The 19,347-nt window shown below is 42.0% G+C and overlaps 1 protein-coding gene across 2 annotated transcripts in view; it reads right to left on the bottom strand.

Moving 5' to 3' along the window:
* The window catches only part of Dhc1 (dynein axonemal heavy chain 1), a 41,148-nt gene that overhangs the window by 4,497 nt on the left and 17,304 nt on the right, over positions 1-19,347 (bottom strand). For both annotated transcript variants that reach the window (XM_033466801.2, XM_033466802.2), the window contains exons 16-30: positions 19,033-19,287; positions 17,556-17,784; positions 16,232-16,905; positions 14,961-15,766; positions 13,994-14,201; positions 12,915-13,301; positions 11,686-11,858; positions 11,221-11,587; positions 10,618-10,812; positions 10,194-10,332; positions 9,101-9,377; positions 8,056-8,497; positions 5,346-6,706; positions 605-4,182; positions 38-264 (exon numbers count right to left, since the gene is read on the bottom strand). In XM_033466801.2, coding sequence (XP_033322692.2) covers positions 38-264; positions 605-4,182; positions 5,346-6,706; positions 8,056-8,497; positions 9,101-9,377; positions 10,194-10,332; positions 10,618-10,812; positions 11,221-11,587; positions 11,686-11,858; positions 12,915-13,301; positions 13,994-14,201; positions 14,961-15,766; positions 16,232-16,905; positions 17,556-17,784; positions 19,033-19,287 — 9,318 coding nt within the window. The remainder of the gene's footprint in view (positions 1-37; positions 265-604; positions 4,183-5,345; positions 6,707-8,055; positions 8,498-9,100; positions 9,378-10,193; positions 10,333-10,617; positions 10,813-11,220; positions 11,588-11,685; positions 11,859-12,914; positions 13,302-13,993; positions 14,202-14,960; positions 15,767-16,231; positions 16,906-17,555; positions 17,785-19,032; positions 19,288-19,347) is intronic.

Genomic DNA, 19,347 nt, shown 5'->3' with positions numbered 1-19,347 from the left:
TTATCATTGTTATCGCTACTTTAATAATTATAGAAACCTGTAATAAACCGATAGGAAATTGAGCGTGCACTTCGGTGGTCATCCAAAGTCTGAACACCTCGTTCACCGATTCCGTTTCCACGAGGGCGTCCATAACTTCCGTGCAGAACGGTAGCGACAAATGAATGTTCTGCAGCAGCACCCAACCGCCGGTGTTCATGGCGTCCGAGATCAATCTGCGCGCGTGAAATTCTTGACCTTGACCCATGGACACTGACCTGAGTTCTGTGACATCGACGAAACGATCGGAACGATGCTTAAAATTATGTCGAATTAAGTACAGCAATGTCTCTCTAATCGACGCTCAGATTGTCCACAAAAATGGACAATTTGGGAAGAGGAGATACGATTGTTCGAGCCCTGTGGCTCGTATTTTTATGGTTATCGATTGTCAGCAACTATAAAAACGAGCTGCAAGTCTCGAATAATCGGATCTCCTCTTCCCAAATTGTTCATGTTTGTGCGCAATCTGAGCGTCAATTAGGGAGACATTACTGTACTCGTCCACAAAGTTGCCTCCCTCACGGTTACGATTCGATCGCATCTAGCCGAATTTGTTACTCACGAATGGATTTCTGTTTCGCCAGTATCGTTATCTGAGGACTAGGATCGGACCCAATCGATAATATACATATAAGCGGAGTCCTGACTTCCGATTCCAACCAAGTGGCTTCCAAGTCCAGGATCTTAGCCTCTCCGTACTCCTTTCCCAGGGATTCGACCACGTACTTCCTCGCCTGGGACAAGGTCCTATCCGGACTCCACGATCTAATTAAAAGCAGCTTCCTGAAGACATCCAGCTTCTTCTGATATCCGCAGGGAAGTTCCTCCTCCTCGGGCTTCTCTTTCTCGTACCACACCCGCCACTCTCTCTCGCTGAATTCAATCTTGGTCAAGACGTCCGTAAATGTCTTCAGCTTGCTGATCTCCACGAGGTTCAGCCAAGTGATGTCAAGGATCCACTTGAACGGCTTCGGGGCGACGGCGTTCAAGTCCAATGACGCACCGCCTTTTATAAACGCGTTGAACTCCGCGTGAGATATCGTACCCCTGTGGCAATCTATCTTCATCGCTAGCATCAACGTGAATAATGATTTGTGTCTCTCGTACAGGCTCCGCAGCGTGAAGGCCCACACCTCGTAGGTCAAGTGGCGGAGGATTATGCTTATTCGTTCGTTGGTGATCGGGCTCTTCGTCGACTTTGTGATCGAGTTGTCGAATATCGTTAGGAACTGTCTCAACGAGTTCTGGTACATCGCGTTCACGTTACTCATCTCCACGATCAGGAAGTAGAGGATGGAGCCTCTAGACGCGACCGCGCGGAATTCCTCTCGGGCCAAGGTGATCTTCTTCTTCGTTAACGCCGAGACCTTCAGCTTCTCGTTCACGGACTCCGCCGTCGTCTTAGTCTCCCTGAGCACGTTGATGAGCGCTTCATCGTCCACCAAGTTGCCTTCGGACGACGTTAGCCGGTGCAACAGGGTGCTCTCGAGTTCCTTCATCGATCGTTGATTCGTCATCACGGACTCGAAAAGGGCCACCCTCTCGGCCTCCAGGTCTGCTTTCTCCATTAAAATCACTCTACCCAACAACTGATCCTCCAAGCCCAGCATGGTGACCGTGAAATCGATGATCGACGTCTTCGCCGATATTTCCGGACTGTACGCTGGATTCGGCAGCTTCGTGGTGATGTACAGCATGAAGCCAGGCATCACGTCGCACTCCTTGTCACCGACGATCACTTTCTCGATCGAGCCGGATTTGATGAAATTTTTCTCCAACACATTATCGAGGACCGGATCTAGCTCCTCCGCTATGTCTTCTATCAGCAACGGTCTGCCTAGAGACAGGCTGTCTTCGAGATGCGTCCTGAAGTATTTGTGGTTCAGAGACGTTATCTGTAGCTCGTTCATACATTCCTTATTCTTAATCCACATCTTCCCCTGGTTTTGCGGATCGACCAACAGAGGATAGGACGATGATTTGGTCACGATTAGCGCGTTCTGTACGGACAGTTCATCGTTTGGCAGCCCTTGGAGGGTCCACTCCGACATGGTTGCGCTGTCGACCAGCATGTTCGTGATGTTCAGGTTTTTGGTGAAAGGAATCGACTTGGTTGCCAATGTGTTCATCCAGGAGGACACCAAGCCTGCTCTGAACTGCTGATTGTAAGGACCACAGTAAGATAAGAAACCAGTGGCCAGCAGAACATCGCCCACTAATCGTCCCAGTTGAACTTTAAACTCGCTGCTTTGCTCGGTCCAGCGTATCTTCTCGCCTCCGAGTCCGTTGATCAGAGCAGTAGCAGCTGTCATTTTCCTGATGCAAACGTTCGCCGCGTCTGTCAGCCTTTGCTTCTCCGCAACAGCCGAATCGTACTGCTCTTTGACCGCCTGCAACGCCATTTCTCTTTCCGATAGCTCTCTCTCCGCGTTAGCCAAGTCCTCCATCGCTACTTTCAGTCTGGCTTCCTGCAAGGCTAAGTTAGCCTTCAGTGGAAGGACCTCTTTGTTGACAGAGTGGAAGAAAGCCATGGCCTTTGTCCAGGACAGTAAGCCTGCCACGTCTCCGCAAACCCGTCGCGCAGTCTCCATGTTATAGTCCTCCATTTTGAAGTAAGGCTGCAGCAATTCGACCATCTCGTTGTTGATTATGTCCTTCGGATAATTTTGCAGCTGAAGAAGGAAAGTCGTGCTAGCCATCAGCTTCAAGGATTCCGCCCAGGATGGTTTCGGGCAGAGGGCGGTATTGTCTGGCACGACGGAGCCGATCTTGCGCTGAAACAGGATCAGCACGCAGTCCATGATCCTCATGATCAGATGCGGCGGTCTGCCCAATTTTCGGACGGTAGCTATGTGGGCAGGCTTGATCGTGTTCAGAGCTGCCTCTGCTTCTTCCAGTGCTGGCTTAGCAGCCTCTAGCTTCTGCTCGGCGAGTGCTTTCTCCTCGGCTATGCAAGCCACCAACTGCTCGGCTTTCTCCTTCACCTTTTGCACTTGATTCTTGAAAGCTTCCGCCTGCATCGCTCTCTCGGTCACCTCCAACAGAACCGTTTCAGCCTTCTCGGAAGCTTGGACCAGCTCCTGTTCCATCACAGCGAGGTCGCATTTCAGGATTTCGACCGATCTCGAGGCCTCCTCCAGTTTCGCCAAGCCCGTGTCCATCCTCTTAGCACCCTCCCCGAGTTCGTGCTGCTTGCTGTGATAGATGTTCTTGTAGCCCCCGATGAAGTTCAAATAAGATTTCGGAGTGACGTGAGTAGCTCTGCGGAACCTTTGAAAGTATTCCGCGGACTTCATCGAGACGATGTCTTGTATGGAGCCCAACGCGTTCACCAGCTCAGCTTTCACCGCGTCGGTGCAAGCGATGTCGAAGTCGTGTAGAAAGTGTTTAGCTACTAGGATCAGAGCGTCCTTGGGCCACGGCTGGAACCAATCGATCGTGCAGCCTGATATCAGAGCGGGAAAACGTTGCGCACGGTTCCGGAACTTTTCTCCGACAGGGGAGAAGCAGAAGACCACGTGCAGATTGTGACAGGTTCTTTGAAGGAAGAACTCCATCACGAGCTCGTTGTTCACCGTTCGCTTCGGGTTCTCGCGTTTCAATGTCGGCGTCAGTTCGGATATGATCTCTTGCTGCTCGTCCCGCGTGAACAAGTTGCTGATGACGCCGGAACTGAGAATGTTGTTCAAGTACTCTAAGAAACCTTCCTCTTTGATGTCCAGATCGGTGAATATGAACGTGGTCCCTTTACCATGGGCGCCGCACGTACGATAAAGGTATTTCAGATCCTCTAAGAAGTTCGCCACGTTGTACGATCTCGTCAAAGTGATCTGATAGGTCTTGTAGCCTGCGATGAAAGAAGACAGCTTCGTCAGGCTCTGTTTGCCCGATCCGCCGACACCGACCAACATCACGTTCCCTTTCGGGTGTCTAATGACTCGCGAGATTTTCACCAAGTGCAACATAGCGTCTGGAAAGAAGACCAGATCCATGCCCGAACCCCTTTGCATTTCGTTGAACTGCGACAAGAACATCTCCAATCTGTCTCTTAGTATCTGATCGTCGTAAACTGGCTCGTACACCTTCGGCAATTCCACGTCGGCTTCTTCACCTTCCTCGCCGGTAGGCTCGGGGGCGTCTCTGGAAATTATGACGAAACGCTTATCGATAGCTAATTAGACGTCTGACCACGTTTAATCGAAGATACAGTAAATTCTCCGTAATCGACGCTCAGATTGTGTAAGAAAATGGACAATTTTGGAAGAGGAAATACGATTGTTTGAGCCTCACGGCTCATTTTTATAGTCGCCGATCGTTAACAATTATAAAATCGAGATGCGAGGCTCGGATAATCGCGTATCTGCTTTTCCCAAATTGTCCATTCGTGTGCACAATCTGAGCGTCGGTTAGGGAGACATTACCGTACTTCAAAAATAAGACAATCGGAATTATGCATAAAACTGCATAAAAAATGTTCTTTTTTATCCCACTGATCGCAACAGTTGCTCTAATTAATTGAAGGAGATAAATAAGTAATTTAAAATCACGTTTCTTTAAAAAATGTTATACCGTTCATTCGCTGGAGTGTCATATTTTTAAAAAAGCTATAACTATCGAGACATGCTAGAATTGTATTCAAAGTTGTACGAATTTAATAGTAAAACAGCTGATTTAGGACAATCTCGCTCAGAGAATTAAGCAACGATTTCTAAATGATCATTTTGACAAATATGCACCTTGAACGTTCGTTTATCGGACATATTGTCCTACCTCATAAAATCAACGAATGCAGAATTCTGCTCCAACATACTCACGTTTCTTTAAAAAATGTTACACTGTTCATTCGCTGGAGTATCATATTTTTAAAAAAGCTGTAACTATCGAGACATGCTAGAATTGTATTCAAAGTTGTACGAATTTAATAGTAAAACAGCTGATTTAGGACAATCTCGCTCAGAGAATTAAGCAACGATTTCTAAATGATCATTTTGACAAATATGCACCTTGAACGTTCGTTTATCGGACATATCATCCTACCTCATGAAATCGACGAATGCAGAATTCTGCTCCAACATACTCACGTTTCTTTAAAAAATGTTACACTGTTCATCGCTGGAGTGTCATATTTTTAAAAAAGCTATAACTATCGAGACATGCTAGAATTGTATTCAAAGTTGTACGAATTTAATAGTAAAACAGCTGATTTAGGACAATCTCGCTCAGAGAATTAAGCAACGATTTCTAAATGATCATTTTGACAAATATGCACCTTGAACGTTCGTTTATCGGACATATCATCCTACCTCATGAAATCGACGAATGCAGGATTCTGGTCCAACATGCTCACGTATCTTTCTCCCAGCATTTCGTTGGTGACTCGGATCAGTTCTTCCTGGAACCATTTCTTGTCGGCCTGTATCGTGAATCTGTCACTGAAAACGCGACAGCACTCGTGCTTCCACAGCAACATCAGCACGTTCTCCTTGTCAATGACGGTTGACAACGTGCCAACCATGCCTTGCCAAATCCTCGACAAATCCCGAAGACTGAACACGTAGTGAAACTTCGCCGGTGTGGGCAGTAAATTGGTTCTGGTTTGATTCCACAGTATCCTGGTCAATGGGACCAGTTTCTTCACGAGACTTCTGACGTCCGACGAGAATCCTCTTTTCATGTTGTAGTGTCCCTCGCCGAGTACGCCGAAGATCCGATCGATCGATGGTTCGTCGGGTAACGTGCAGTTGAAGATGCAGAACTGCCTCTTCAGCCTGGACGGAATGTCGTTGCGTCCTCCGCCAGGTTGGCACATCGCGGCCAGAAATGTCACGTCCACTATGCTGCTGAAGTCTCCAGGCTTCTCCAGCGAGTAGAATCCTTTCATGTCCATCGTCTGGCGCACGATTTCGTTCGTGATCTGGTCGCCCCACTCGTTTATCTGCGGCAAGTTTATATCGTCGATGAAGATCAACATCTTCCTGCCTCCTGGCGGCCCGAACGTGTTCCCCAGACGTTTCTCCACGTAACTTTCGATGGTCTTTTGAAACTGATACGGGCTCGTGGCCGAGCTGAAGTTGAAAGACCTGTTCAACGTGGTCTCCGGATTCGCTTTCTTCATGTAAGACTTCAACATCACCGTCTTGGCCGAGCCTTGTTCGCCTATCAGCAAAACGGCCTTATCCTGGCGACCTATCAGATCGATCAGATACTGGATCCTCACGTTGTCAGGTATTGGTACTAAGACGTTACTGTAGTCCGGCGACGAGTACTCTGGATAAATGTAGTTGGTTACCATGCTGTTCCACGTGTCCCATTTGCCCTTCTCGGTCACAAAGAAATCGAACACCTTCGCGTTAGAGTACTTCTCGGATACCGGCAGATCTAGACTTTCGAAGTTCCCGCGCAGGTACGAGTCGTACTTTTCTCTGTCGGGCGTTTCTAAAAGGGCTCCTATACTCCACACCAACGTGAACACGTAGAAACGTTTCAGGTGATCCGCCGTCATTGGCTGGCGTTTCTCTTCTTCCGTTTCTTCGTCCTCCTCGTCCTTCTCCTCTACAGTTTCAGCAGGAACTAATCCTTCCAGAAGACACAGCATCTGTTGCACGATATTGCACTGCAGGACGTCGATGGTTAACGTCATTGTTTGCGTACTCCAGGAATAGATCTTCAAATAATATAAAAAAGTTGGTACATTGTCGACAGAAATAATAAGTATTTACTTGCATTGTCTAAGCATTTCATTTGTTAGGTCATTCTGCAAGCACTGTTATTAGCGGACAATTTATGACAAAATCGAGTAAGTGAAATTTGAAACAATAGAAACCTTGAACAAATTTAAAAGCATCGATGTATGTGTTACTTTCATTTTATCGAAATGATTGAAGGCGGCATTAAACATTTGTCTGGCTCCGATTGCTTACAATCGATGAAATCAATTTATAATTTGCACGAAGATCTGTAATTTAGTTATTTATAATTCTGCCATTTGTAACAACAACGAGTAGATCTAATACAAAATAGTAAAAATATTTAAAGAATTTTTAAATACTGTTGTATTATTTTCAATTCAATAAAATAATGAAAGAAAGAAAGCGATGTCTGTGTTGCTTTTGTATCTTACAATGAGTGCGGACAAGTTTTATTTTATATAAAAATCCACAGTCCAGTTATTACTTATCGTACTTCATGTTTATAAACGCCGAATGTGTTTCGATGGACTGAATGTGTGAGATACTTGAATATAAAATACATTTGTGTTCCTATTAATTGATATATGTAGATGGTGATGGTAAAGTGCAAGAGTGGCGATGGTATTATACAGGGTGTTCTAAAAATGTCTCGCAATCTGGAAGTAGCGGGTTCCACAGGTCATTTGAAGCAACTTTTTTCTTTACAAAAATTTTCTCCGAGGTACCGTTAACGAGTTATTAACGAAAAACAGTGATCAATGAGAGGCGAGATCAGTTGGTGCGAGGCGGTCGAATCCCAGCTCAGCTGGCGCGAGGGGACTGAGTCAATGAGCGGAACTGGGCTTCGTGCGCTGGTTGACTGGGCCGCCTCGCGTCAGCCGTACTCGATTCTTATTGGTCACTATTTCTCGTTAATAACTCGTTAACGGTGCCTCGGAGAAAATTTTTGTAAAGGAAGAAGTTGCTTCAAATGATCCGAGGAACCCGCCATTTCCGGATTGCGAGACATTTTTGGGACATCCTGTAGAATGAGAGTTAGTTTGAAAGTGTGTGATGTGCACAAGAGGTAAGTGCTAAGATAGTGCACAAAATTAATAAGATAACTAAGATACTGCATAAAAATGGACAATTTGGGAAGAGGAGACACGATTATCCGAGCCTTGTAGCTCGTTTTTATAGTTGTCGACAATTCGTAACTATAAAAACGAACCGCAAGGCTCGAATAATCGTATCTCCTCTTGCCAAATTGTCCATTTTTGTGGACAACCTGAGCGTCAATTAGGGAGACATTACTGTATTAATTACGATTACAATCGATGTTCACCTGCCCAAACGAGTTAGCGAAGCATTCTTCAAACACCTCCTGCTCCAAAATCGTTCTTGTTTTCAACCAAGCAGTCACCACAGGATTCCAATCGAGGCCGGAGGAGCTCATGTAGACCATGCCGTTGCGGGAAACCGTCGCAGGGCTAGCATTGTCGATGTTGTGCGGTTCAAAGATGATCTTACAGGTAGGAGCCATCGATAAACGATCGCCGTTCGCCAGCGTCAACGTTTTATTGTCGTCCAAGACAGAGTTCAAGTTTTCAATCCAAATGCTGTCGACCGGCCCGTCCAGGACCATCCACACGTGTTCTCCTTCCTTCAACTTCAGCGTTTTACGCCATAGAGCCGAAAATATGCCGTCCGTCCAGTCGTTTGTGGCCACGTCCAGACGACCAAACATTTGAGCTGCTGTTATGCTTTTCGGATTCATCCTCATTTCTCTGTAATGACGATCTTTGTTACGAATCGGTCGGTAGAACAAAACTACGTTTCATTTAAACAGAGCGCATAATTAAAACGATTATCCAACAATTTTTTATATATTTTTTCATTGCCATATTTTACTTAGAAATTTGCCTAAATCGCCAGCATTTCTGGGAAAAAGAGTGAATATATTTTGTTTCTTTCTGACGAACGATGCAAGCATTTAACTGTAGGTAAGAGATAACCTTGAAGAGACCTTGAACGTCAAGTAAGTGATCTCGTTTTAGTTTCTCATTAACTGCACGGAACTTAATAAGCCTCTTTTACATTTCTTGATTAGAAAGCAAGCTTGAAACATAAAAAACGCATGCAAATACCTTGTTTATGCATTCATTACTGTAAATACGGTTTTTTGTAATTTCTAATTTAAATAAGATAAGATTTTCTATATTGAATTACTTAGCATAAAATTTTCACTCGTGCGCGATTAAACGAATCAACGACGAACCATCAATTTGACTGTCTGAATAGCAGCAACTCGTTTAAGATTACATGTTAAATTATGTTTGAAAAAAAGCTATGCATGTATAATACGCAAGCATTGCTAGAATGGTAATTGCCTGTGTACGTCGCCACACTGCGTTAAAGCTTTCATCAGAATTTGTATACACATTGTTTTCCCAGCACCGGTTGGGCCCAGCGTCATTATACCGTGCCTCACCCTCTGAGTTTCGTATAATTGTATTAATTTTAGCACCCAGGGTGGATGATAGATTAATCCAGCTTCTTCAACTTGTTGGTTGATCGCCTCTTCTAATTCCGGATAAGAAGTCTTTTCTAGAGCTTGATTCGGAAACAGATCTGCTACCAGAGAGATGAACAGTGGTTCATCCTCGTCTGAAATTATTAATCAATCATAAATATGAGTTTGCAGAAAAAATTATCGAAATTATTAATACTTTACATAGCGAAAATAATAGAATTTTCAATGATCGCGTGACCACTCGAACAAATACTGAACAATTTTATTCCAAGTAATAATTCCCGAGAAAATGATTAGATTAGGCAACTGGGGTGATTTGTTGCTTCATGATTAAAATTGCTACTGTTAATAAATTTATCAAAATATTTGTAATTACGAATAATACAGGGCGTCCTAAAAATGTTGTAAATTCTTGTAAGGGCTGATTCCTGAGATGATTCGAAGTAACCTTTTCCTTGGCGAAAATGTTGGTTGCGGCTTTGTTAACGAGTTATGAACGAAAAACAAACGAGCCAATCAGAGAGTGAAGGCGGAGCGGCAGTAGTTCTCGCTCTCTGATTGGCTCATGTTTTTCGCGAATAACTCGTTAACAAAGCCGCGGGGAAAGTTTTCGCTAAGGAAAAAGTTACTTCGAATCATCTTAGGAATCGCATTTTTCACAGATTCGCAACATTTCTCGGATACATTAACCGTTTGAGTCCCAGAGGTTATTCAGAAAACGCGGTCGAAAAGTGTCGAACAGCGTAATAGCGCTTGTCTTAATCGATTGCGAAGAGAACCAAGTGGCGCGATAGCGCTCGTCAAGATTGACAAACAAAAAAGTTTGATCGCGATACAAAATTTGAACAGCGCGATCGCGCTGCTTGGGACTCAAACAATTAAAGAACTTCAAATACTGTGAAATAATCGCCGATAGGCAATGCGTTAATTGAAGCAACAGTATTTATTACCTATGAGTTTGGAAAGATTCATGTCCCGCAACACTCGCATAACAATCGTACTTTCGGAGTCTTTTGAGTTCACTCGTTTTGATGCTCCCAGAGTTCTCAACACTGACAATATGTTTCTTAGACCAAAATCGTAATGAACCTTCGGACGTAAACGTGGTGTTATGCATTACAGAAATGGTGGTACAGTAATGTCTCTCTAACTGACGCTCAGATTGTCCACAAAAACGGACAATTCGGGAAGAGGAGATACGATTAATTTGAGTCTTGCGCCTCGTTTTTATAATTACCGATTCTCAGCAATTATAAAAACGAGCTGCAATAATCGTATCTCCTCTTTCCGAATTGTCCATTTTTGTGGACAATCTGAGCGTCAATTAGAGAGACATTACTGTAGTTGTTTGTATGTATTTTTCAAAGTGCTTACTTGTTTGGTAAGTTGCTCTTCGCACAGTTTGTACAAGGTGTAAAATTTCCGGGCCAGAGTAATGTTCTCCAGAAAACCGCAACTTGCGAGCTTTACTCGGATGATGATTTGTCTGTCGGGCACCATCATGGCGACCGTTCGAAACTGTATTTTCAGATTCTCCGGCAATTCTTTCCTGCCTGCATAGCCAGGATTCTACAACACGCGTTCATCGTCTTTCGTTGCAATATACTTTTCTTATTATAGAAATCTTTCGAAGATAAATCATAAATCTTTGTTATTCAAGAACGGATGATAATATCGAACCGGAACAAATTGGGACCATAGAATATGTTTCGCTAAAAAGAAGTTGAACGAAATGCCGTCGCTTTGAATATTCTTTCGTCAAAACCGGTTCGGTTAAATAATAAAAATAACTCATACGACAAAGTCGAACTTTCAACTTCTATTTTTCATTATAATCGGATAAGAGGATTGTTCTTTCCGACGAAATTTGTATTGTGTCTGTTACATATTCGGTTAGAGTGCACACAATTGAGAAATAAATGCGTTTCGTGGTGTCGCATGGATCAAAATTAACAAAACGTCCGATCTTTCCATTACCATAGTTATGAAAATCCCAAGCTCGGGACACATGTCTATCAGATCGCCGTCGGTGAAGACGAATTGCTTTTTCTTCTCTTTCTTCGCGGCGAGAACAACGGCGACCTGTTGAGCGGCAACGGAGAGAACCGGTAGCTCGATTCTATTGAATTCATCGAAACAACCCCAGGAACCACTTTGTGCTAAGCCCTTGTAAATTCGTCCTAATCCCCTGTAATCCATTTGATCGGAACAGTTGAAAACCACCACGTATTTCGCCAATGTTTTCCCCATATCCTTGACAGTCTCCGTTTTTCCGGTTCCAGCTGGACCACAGGGCGAGCCGCCCATTGACATCGATAAAGCTTGCGCCAACGTTATGTAACACCTTGAAATGCAAATAAAGAATAAACAAGCGCGACACGAATCGATGAAAAATGTATATCCAGTCGAATTGGTCGATAACGTTGTACGCGTCGCGTTCACCTGTCAGTTAAAGGTGTGATAACGAGCCGTTCCGTGCAACCCAGATATTCGTTTTGGTACGTGAAGTTTACGTCCGTTATGCATATCGACGTTTTATCAAGATCTTCCTTGAAGTAAAATCTGCATTGCTTCAGCCATTCGAAATCGTTTATCGACCGCACGTTTAAACGGCACTGCGAACAAATTTATTTGTCTTTACGTTATCATGCATTTTCATTTTAACTAGATCCTGACAAATGTTGTCAAAGTCACTCCTCCGAGAAACTTACAAAAGGTTTTGGCTGTCGATCTTTATTCATATTTAAAAGTAATTAATCGTTCAAAATAGACTTTTAAGCGTCCAAAATGAAAGAAGATTGTTTTGGTTGGTTTTTATGTTCACGAGTAGAAGAAATGACGAAACGCTATATGTATAGAATATTTTTACTGTCGTTATGCTGTTTCGCGGATTCCTTCGTTCGACGTGCGATTATAATTGCTTAGTAACCCCAAACGTTGAAGTTTTTGATAAATTTTTCAATCGATAATAATAAAATTGTACGATATATGTACTAATCATATTGTGAGACGGATGCGTATTCATGATCAATTTTTAATAATTGGTAACTTTTTAAAGAATACCAAGCGACGATTAAAATCTCATAAATAATGATCAGAAATGTCTTTAACATGTTGAGCGCCGCGTCGCGTCGGTCACATATGGGTGACACTAAATTTTGACCAATTTTGAAAATTCATTTTCATTGTAATATATTCGAACAAATTGAATTTGACTAGGATGTTTCTATACTACTCGACTATCATAAAATTTAACTTTCTAGTTTCGGTTTAATTAATTGAATTGTTTTGATTTTTGAAATAACGATAAATGTTTTTCGTACAGAATTCTAGAAATATGACATTGTAATCTTCATGAAATACATGCATATGAACCCTAAGAATATTAAAATGCATTAGAAACGTATTTCTTGAAGGTTCATTTGCCATTTTACAAATTACAGCAATGTCTCTCTAATTGACGCTCAGTTTGACCACAAAAGTGAACAATTTGGGAAGAGGAGATACGATTATTCGATCCACGCGGTTCATTTTTATAGTTACGAATTGTCAACAACTATGAAAACGAGCTGCAAGGCTCGAATAATCGTATCTCCTGTTTCCAAATTGTCCATTTTTCTGGACAATCTGAGCGTCAGTTAAGGAGACATTACTGTAATCAGAAAACTTACCAGTATGTCGAATATATCACGTTGATGCACGTGAATGGTAATCAACGTTTCAAATTTAGTTCGCTCGATTTTCGACAGATCTCTGGTAGTCTGATCGATCAAGGTGTTCAATACATCGAGGAATCGGTTGTTCGTTTCCTGCATGATTTTTTTGTCCGCGCGTGCTTGAGCCAAAGCCATCTCGCTGTCCCTGGTCCAGATCATCTGTATGCCCAGCAGACCGATTTGAGCGGGCATCTTGTCCAGGAAACCGAGGAAGTTGAAGTTCGCGTCGTTGATCATGGAGTAACACTGCCGGATGATGGAGTGCAGAGATTGTTGAGATGTCTGCAAAAGCTGCGTCAGCCATGTTTCCACAGAACCTTCCGCTCTTACCGCCTTTTCGAGCTGTGCAGTTCGTAAACAATAAAATTTCTGTTGGTAACAAAATAGTTCTCCTATATTTCTTTTATTGGTGAAAAATTTATCCTGTTTGCATAATCTTGCTGCTGAACTTATCAGAAATGTCTCCGTAAAATTTTCATTTAATATAAGGGATGTTCGAAAAGTTTAGGAACATCGTGCTGAAAATCGTACACCTACGCATCGTATACAATAGTGTTTTTTGTATCAGTTGCAGCATTTAATTCAATGTATTGTTATTATTAGACTGCGGATCTTTATACAAATGTAAAAATTGCGTAAGTTTATTGCAAGAAACGTAAGTTCGATGAAAATGTTTGTTCACGATTAATCATTGTAATAAGTTGAAAATAATATAATAATACTTTTTAATTCTTTCAATGCTTGACAGTTTTGTATTGGTTCCAACCATTTTTGTTCTACATACATAAGAAGTTCACAGTCGAGTTATTACGTGAATGCAAGTTCAAACAGTGGAAATTATTATTTTTCGTAAAAGAATAGTTACAATTATAATATTTCATCTGAGACAAATTGGATGTATCCATTGTTATTAATTTGTTTCGTTTTTAACAATGAGTGAAAGAAAGATATTTTCCCGTGATTCTAAAATAGAATACAACAGTCATGGTACCGTTTTTTTTTTATCAGTAGCTTATTTTCGGAAATGTACATACCAAGATAGTTTCACCTTCGGACGATATGATGGCGGTCATCTTGTTATACTCGATGTCGTGAAACTTGACATAACGCGTGTTGTCGAATATGGAGAGCAGATGATTTTGTATCGTGTGCGAATCGGATGCCTGACCAAGGATTTCCAACAAGGCGGGATCCGAAACGAAGAAGAATCTTGGGAACATCATACGTTTCTTCTCCAAATATCTATAGTTATAAATATGAAACGCATAGAATTTTAACACTATTTACAGTAATGTCTCTCTAATTGACGCTCAGACGCTCAGATTGATTGAAAAATGGACAATTTTGGAAGAGAGAAGAGATACGATTGTTGGAGCCTCGCGGCTCGTTTTTATAGTTGTTGACAATTCGTAACTATAAAAATGAACCGCAGGGATCGAATAATCGTGTCTCCACTTCCCAAATTGTCCCTTTTTGTGGACAATCTTAGCGTCAATTAGAGAGACATTATTGTACCACCAATTTTCTAATAGTTCTTTTAAAATCGAAGACTAACGGTTCAGAATTTCTCGAAAAAATTGTTCAAAAACTACAATAATCCCATCCGTAACCCATCAAATTTAATTAATATAATATATAATATTATTAATATAAAGTATTAATATAATATAACAAGTTCATTTAAAATTATTATTTAAAAGAACATTATGGAGCGCCTCCTAGACACAGTCCAGACACTGAAAAATATATTACATTTGCTTCCGGTAAATAAATAATTATGCTATTTATTTGTTTTTCGTAGTATACTTCCGTCTGCAAAAGTGTTCACGTAGAAAACTGTTTTAACACATGCATATCCCGGGACTTTAGATTGAGAAATTCCGGATCATTTTTTCACGTAACGTAATATACTAGTAGTACCCTTTTAACAGTCGCTACGAACTTTTTCGACAATTTAGAGTAATAAAAACGGAGTATCTAGGAGCTAATGCATATACTTGCCCGCTTAGAGACTTCTGGCACAACTCCAATTGCTCTTGTAGGTGAGGTAAAAGTTGTTTCAGCAAATCATCCCCCACGCAGCAAGGTACCACGCCCGGGGTCTCGTGAGCTCTCTGCATGATCTTCTGCCAGCTTTTATCGATTTTGCTAAATCTTTTCGCCTCTTTCGGCAGCTGCTTCGCGATATCGCCGCCGACGAACACCGCCTCCAGGTAGACCCACATATTCTGCACCAGCAGCCACCTCTCCAAGATCTCGTTCGTATTCGACAGATCCGACAGCCACTGTTGTATCTGTTTGCGGAACGGCGCGTTGTACCGGTTCGACATCAACGAGCCGAGAACCATCAGGCTGTCCTCGAGCTGACCGATCGTCTCGGCCGTGGTGTCGCCTCTCAGCAACAACTCGCCCCTGTTGTTGAACGTCATGAACGTCAGCTCGTGGGACGACCACTCGTTCACGACCGTCCGCAGTTTCGCCTCGATGTCCTTTTCCTTCATCGCCGATATGCAAATGTCCTCGATGTCCTCCTTGTACTTCAACAATGGCGCCTCGAGGATGTTCTTCAGACAGAATCCCTCGCTTTCGAGATCGAACGAGTAGCCTGTCACCTCCACGATTCGGTGCCAGTGGCGGGGCTTCATGGCTTTATTAGCCATTAGCTCCAGAAGGGGACACATGTCGTTGAAGTCGTCGATGGTCTTCTTCAGGGCGAAGAACGCCGGCCACTCTTTCAGACCCTTCGGGAGCTTGCGGCAACGGTTTTGGAATTCCATCAGCTCGTTGTTTATGTCCTCGATGTTCACCTAGCAAGCATATTTCTACTTTAACGCTGCGAATGAATTATCGGATTATCGATGAGAAAAGGGTGCTCAGGTGTACAGTAATGACTCTCTAATTGACGCTCAGATTGTTCAGAAAAATGGACAATTTCGGAAGAGAAGATACGATTGTTCGATCCTCGCGGTTCGTTTGTATAGTTACGAATTGTCGACAACTATAAAAAACGAGCTGCGAGGCTCGTATAATCGTATCTTCGCTTCCCGAATTGTCCATTTTTGTGCGCAATCTGAGCGTCAGTTAGGGAGACTGCGGTTCTAAGGTCTGCGGCTGAATCAAGGTCTGTGGCTGAATTTTCTAGCTGAACTTTTGTGACACGAGTTTGAGACGAATTGTTACGACACTACATTTTTAATACCTTGCACAACGACTTCTTTCATAGCTATGCATTGTTCTACGACTAGAATGACGTAATTAGCGCCCCACGTTACCTCGCCCCACGGGATATCGTAGTAGCTGTTAACCCTATCGATCACGTCATTGTACAGTTTGTACAATTTCTGCAGCAAGTTCAGCTCCTTCCTGATCTGCGACAACTCCGGGTAATCCGTGATAGGCAGACCGAACAGTTCCTCGCCGCTTTGATAAGTTTGCAACTTCCTCCACATCCCGTCGAATCGATTCTGGAAGAGGATCTGCCTATCGGACGCTTCCCGCGGACTCAAACCCGACTGCATCGGTCCCGAGGATCTGTATTCCTCGCAGTACATTTCGTTGTCCAGTCGGAATTTAGTCAGATTGTTTCTTAGGTCCTCTTCGAACTGCGGTTGCAGCTTCAACAGCAACACGTGACTCTCTTGCGCCCGCGTGAGCAACCTCTGCCACGTGTACCGCAGGCTGTCGACTTGTTCCAGACACTCTTGGTCAACCGGTACCTCGTATCTCGTCACTATGTTGAAAGCTTCTTCGATCGGATCGATCTTCAGCTCCATGTCCACTTCCTGTTCGCGGATCTTCTTCAGGGTGTCCATGATGAGACGCACGTCGTCGAGGTCGCGGATCTGTCGGTCTAGTTTACGCTCCATTTCATTCATCAGAGCATAAACGTACTCCATCTCCCGTCTGTATTTCTTCTTCATAGCTTGGCCGATCTTATGTGTGCATGCTACAAAGATTATCATCGACGTAATTATATTATTTGTAATGATAATTATATAATCAATGGTAATTAATAATGATAATTAAAATTATTAGCAGACAGCGTTCTAATTGCTTTTTAATAAACCAATCGTATTGTACAGTGACCATATTTTAACCCTTTGCACTCGAAGCCATTTTAACTGTAAATCTAAATTAATTTTTCTGACTTATGGTATTTCCATTTTATATGACAAAGTGCATTTTATGCAAATGAAATATAGTCTTGTGACTCATACAACAATTAGACTTTTAACAATTTTTCACATCTAAACTTTTATAATATAAAAATTATCTTGAAACGTGATGTAACGATTTTAATGGCGCCTCAGAGTCACCACTCGAGAGCAAAGGGTTAATATGCTCGCGTTTTCGATCATTTAATTAGTGACTACAGAAGGTAAATATAAATATAGATAAGGAGATAAATACGACAGAAATTGTAGAAAATAATCAAAATAAATTGATTTGGAAGGTCAAATTATCCTAGAATAAGTTTTCATATCCAACATTTGATAGCAGTTAAATGAACTGCATAATTGTCAAAATTACAAGTGACAGTAATTGACAGTGCAGTAGATGTTCCATAAAGATCTGCTAATTTATAATATTTCATACCTTTGAGCTCTGTGTACAGGCCATATTTCAATTTCTCAGTAGAAATTGCAATGGAGGTTCCGAAAATGATCATGTCCGGTTCGGTAGCTAAAAGGTCCTCGAGTTCACTGTGCTTCCGAAGCGTGGCTTCGAATTCCGGCAAGGAAATTTGCAATAATTCTCTCATGCTTCGTTCGTTCTTCCACAAAAATTTATAAGGTTTCCATCGGTTAATAAACTCGACGAGATCCTACGAAAACAATATGCGTTATACAGAGTGTTCCACAATTATTTTAACAGTCGAAAATGAGGGGTAGCTGAGGTCATTTGAAGTAATCTTTTCCTTTGCGAAAATGCAATCTGCGGCTTTGTTTACGAGTTATTAACGGAAAACACTGACCAATGAGAGGTGACGGCGCGAAGTTCGAGAGCCCGCAGCACGAGGCTTTGATAGATGGACTCGAGCCGACGAAGCGAGAACTTCCCGGATTTTTTTTTACTACGTAACAGTGATATTTTTCAGAAAAACGCTGTTCACCTTTACTTTAGAACGTCTGAAGAATATTTACTAATTTTTCGGACACAAAATAGTAAGTAATTTAACCGTGACGGCTGTTTTAATCTTCTAGTGTGCATGACACCTTGTGTGTAACATATGAAATTTTTAAGCAAGGTGTACAGTGAAGATTAACAAAGTACGTAAATGATATTTTAATTTAAATAATTCCGTGTACGAACACAGTTCAACGAATGATTCGCAAAGCTAATTTAAAGCTAATTTATACCTTGACATAACCTTGACAAAACCTAGAGATAACCTTAACATAACCTTGACATAACCTTGACATGACCTTGAGATAACCTTGACATGTGTTGACCTTGACATAACCTTGAGATAACCTTGACATAACCTTGACATTGTACGAGGTCAATGCACTGTCCTGCACACATTTCCGTGCAGGACTTACAACTAGATGGGTGAGTTTCTTATTGATAATATTCTTCATATTTCTCTAACAAACATATCCCTTACATCCTTTAACACAATTAAAAAATAAATTAAAATAAATTAAAATATCATTCACGTACTTTGTTAATCTTCACTGTACACCTTGCTTAAAAAGGTGTCATGCACACTAGAAAATTAAAACGACCGTCACGGTTAAATTACTCAAGGTTTTGTCAAGGTTATGTCAAAGTTATGTCGAGGTCATGTCAAGGTCAAGGTTATCTCAAGTTTATGTCAAGGTCAACATTTGTCAAGGTTAAGTCAAGGTCAACATATGAAATTTTTAAGCAAGGTGTACAGTGAAGATTAGCAAAGTAAGTAAATGATATTTTAATTTAAAAAATTCCATGTCCGAACACAGTTCAACGACAACTTACCCCTCATTTTCGGCTGTTAAAATAATTGTGGATCATCCTGTATAAGGAATCACGTTGAACCGTTGAACTACTTTTTTGTCTTTTTTATCAAAAATATGTTAAAGTTAACTACCGGCTTGAATTCCAGCATGCACGTGCTCAGCATTGACAACAGCTTCAGTATTTCCTTATTGTCCATCAACATCCCGTAGAAGTTGGTTTCCTGAACAGGGAAGATCGGTCTCTCCTCGGAGATAATTTTGTACAATCGTCGTCTTCTAGTTTTCGGATCCTCCGGTTCCTCTTGCTTCTTCTTCGCGACTTGCATTTGTGCTCGCATCACTATATCGGCGAAGCTTTTCCTCGGATACGCGGTCCCCCAAGAGTTCTGATCGATTGAGGACTTCGACAATTAGAAAAATAACTTTACGTTTCCCGGGAATACTTT

The sequence above is a fragment of the Megalopta genalis genome, chromosome 4, assembly GCF_051020955.1.
Source record: "Megalopta genalis isolate 19385.01 chromosome 4, iyMegGena1_principal, whole genome shotgun sequence".
Classification (NCBI taxonomy): domain Eukaryota; kingdom Metazoa; phylum Arthropoda; class Insecta; order Hymenoptera; family Halictidae; genus Megalopta; species Megalopta genalis.
Note: the sequence above shows the minus strand (reverse complement) of the source record. Positions and strands in the feature narration are given on the sequence as shown.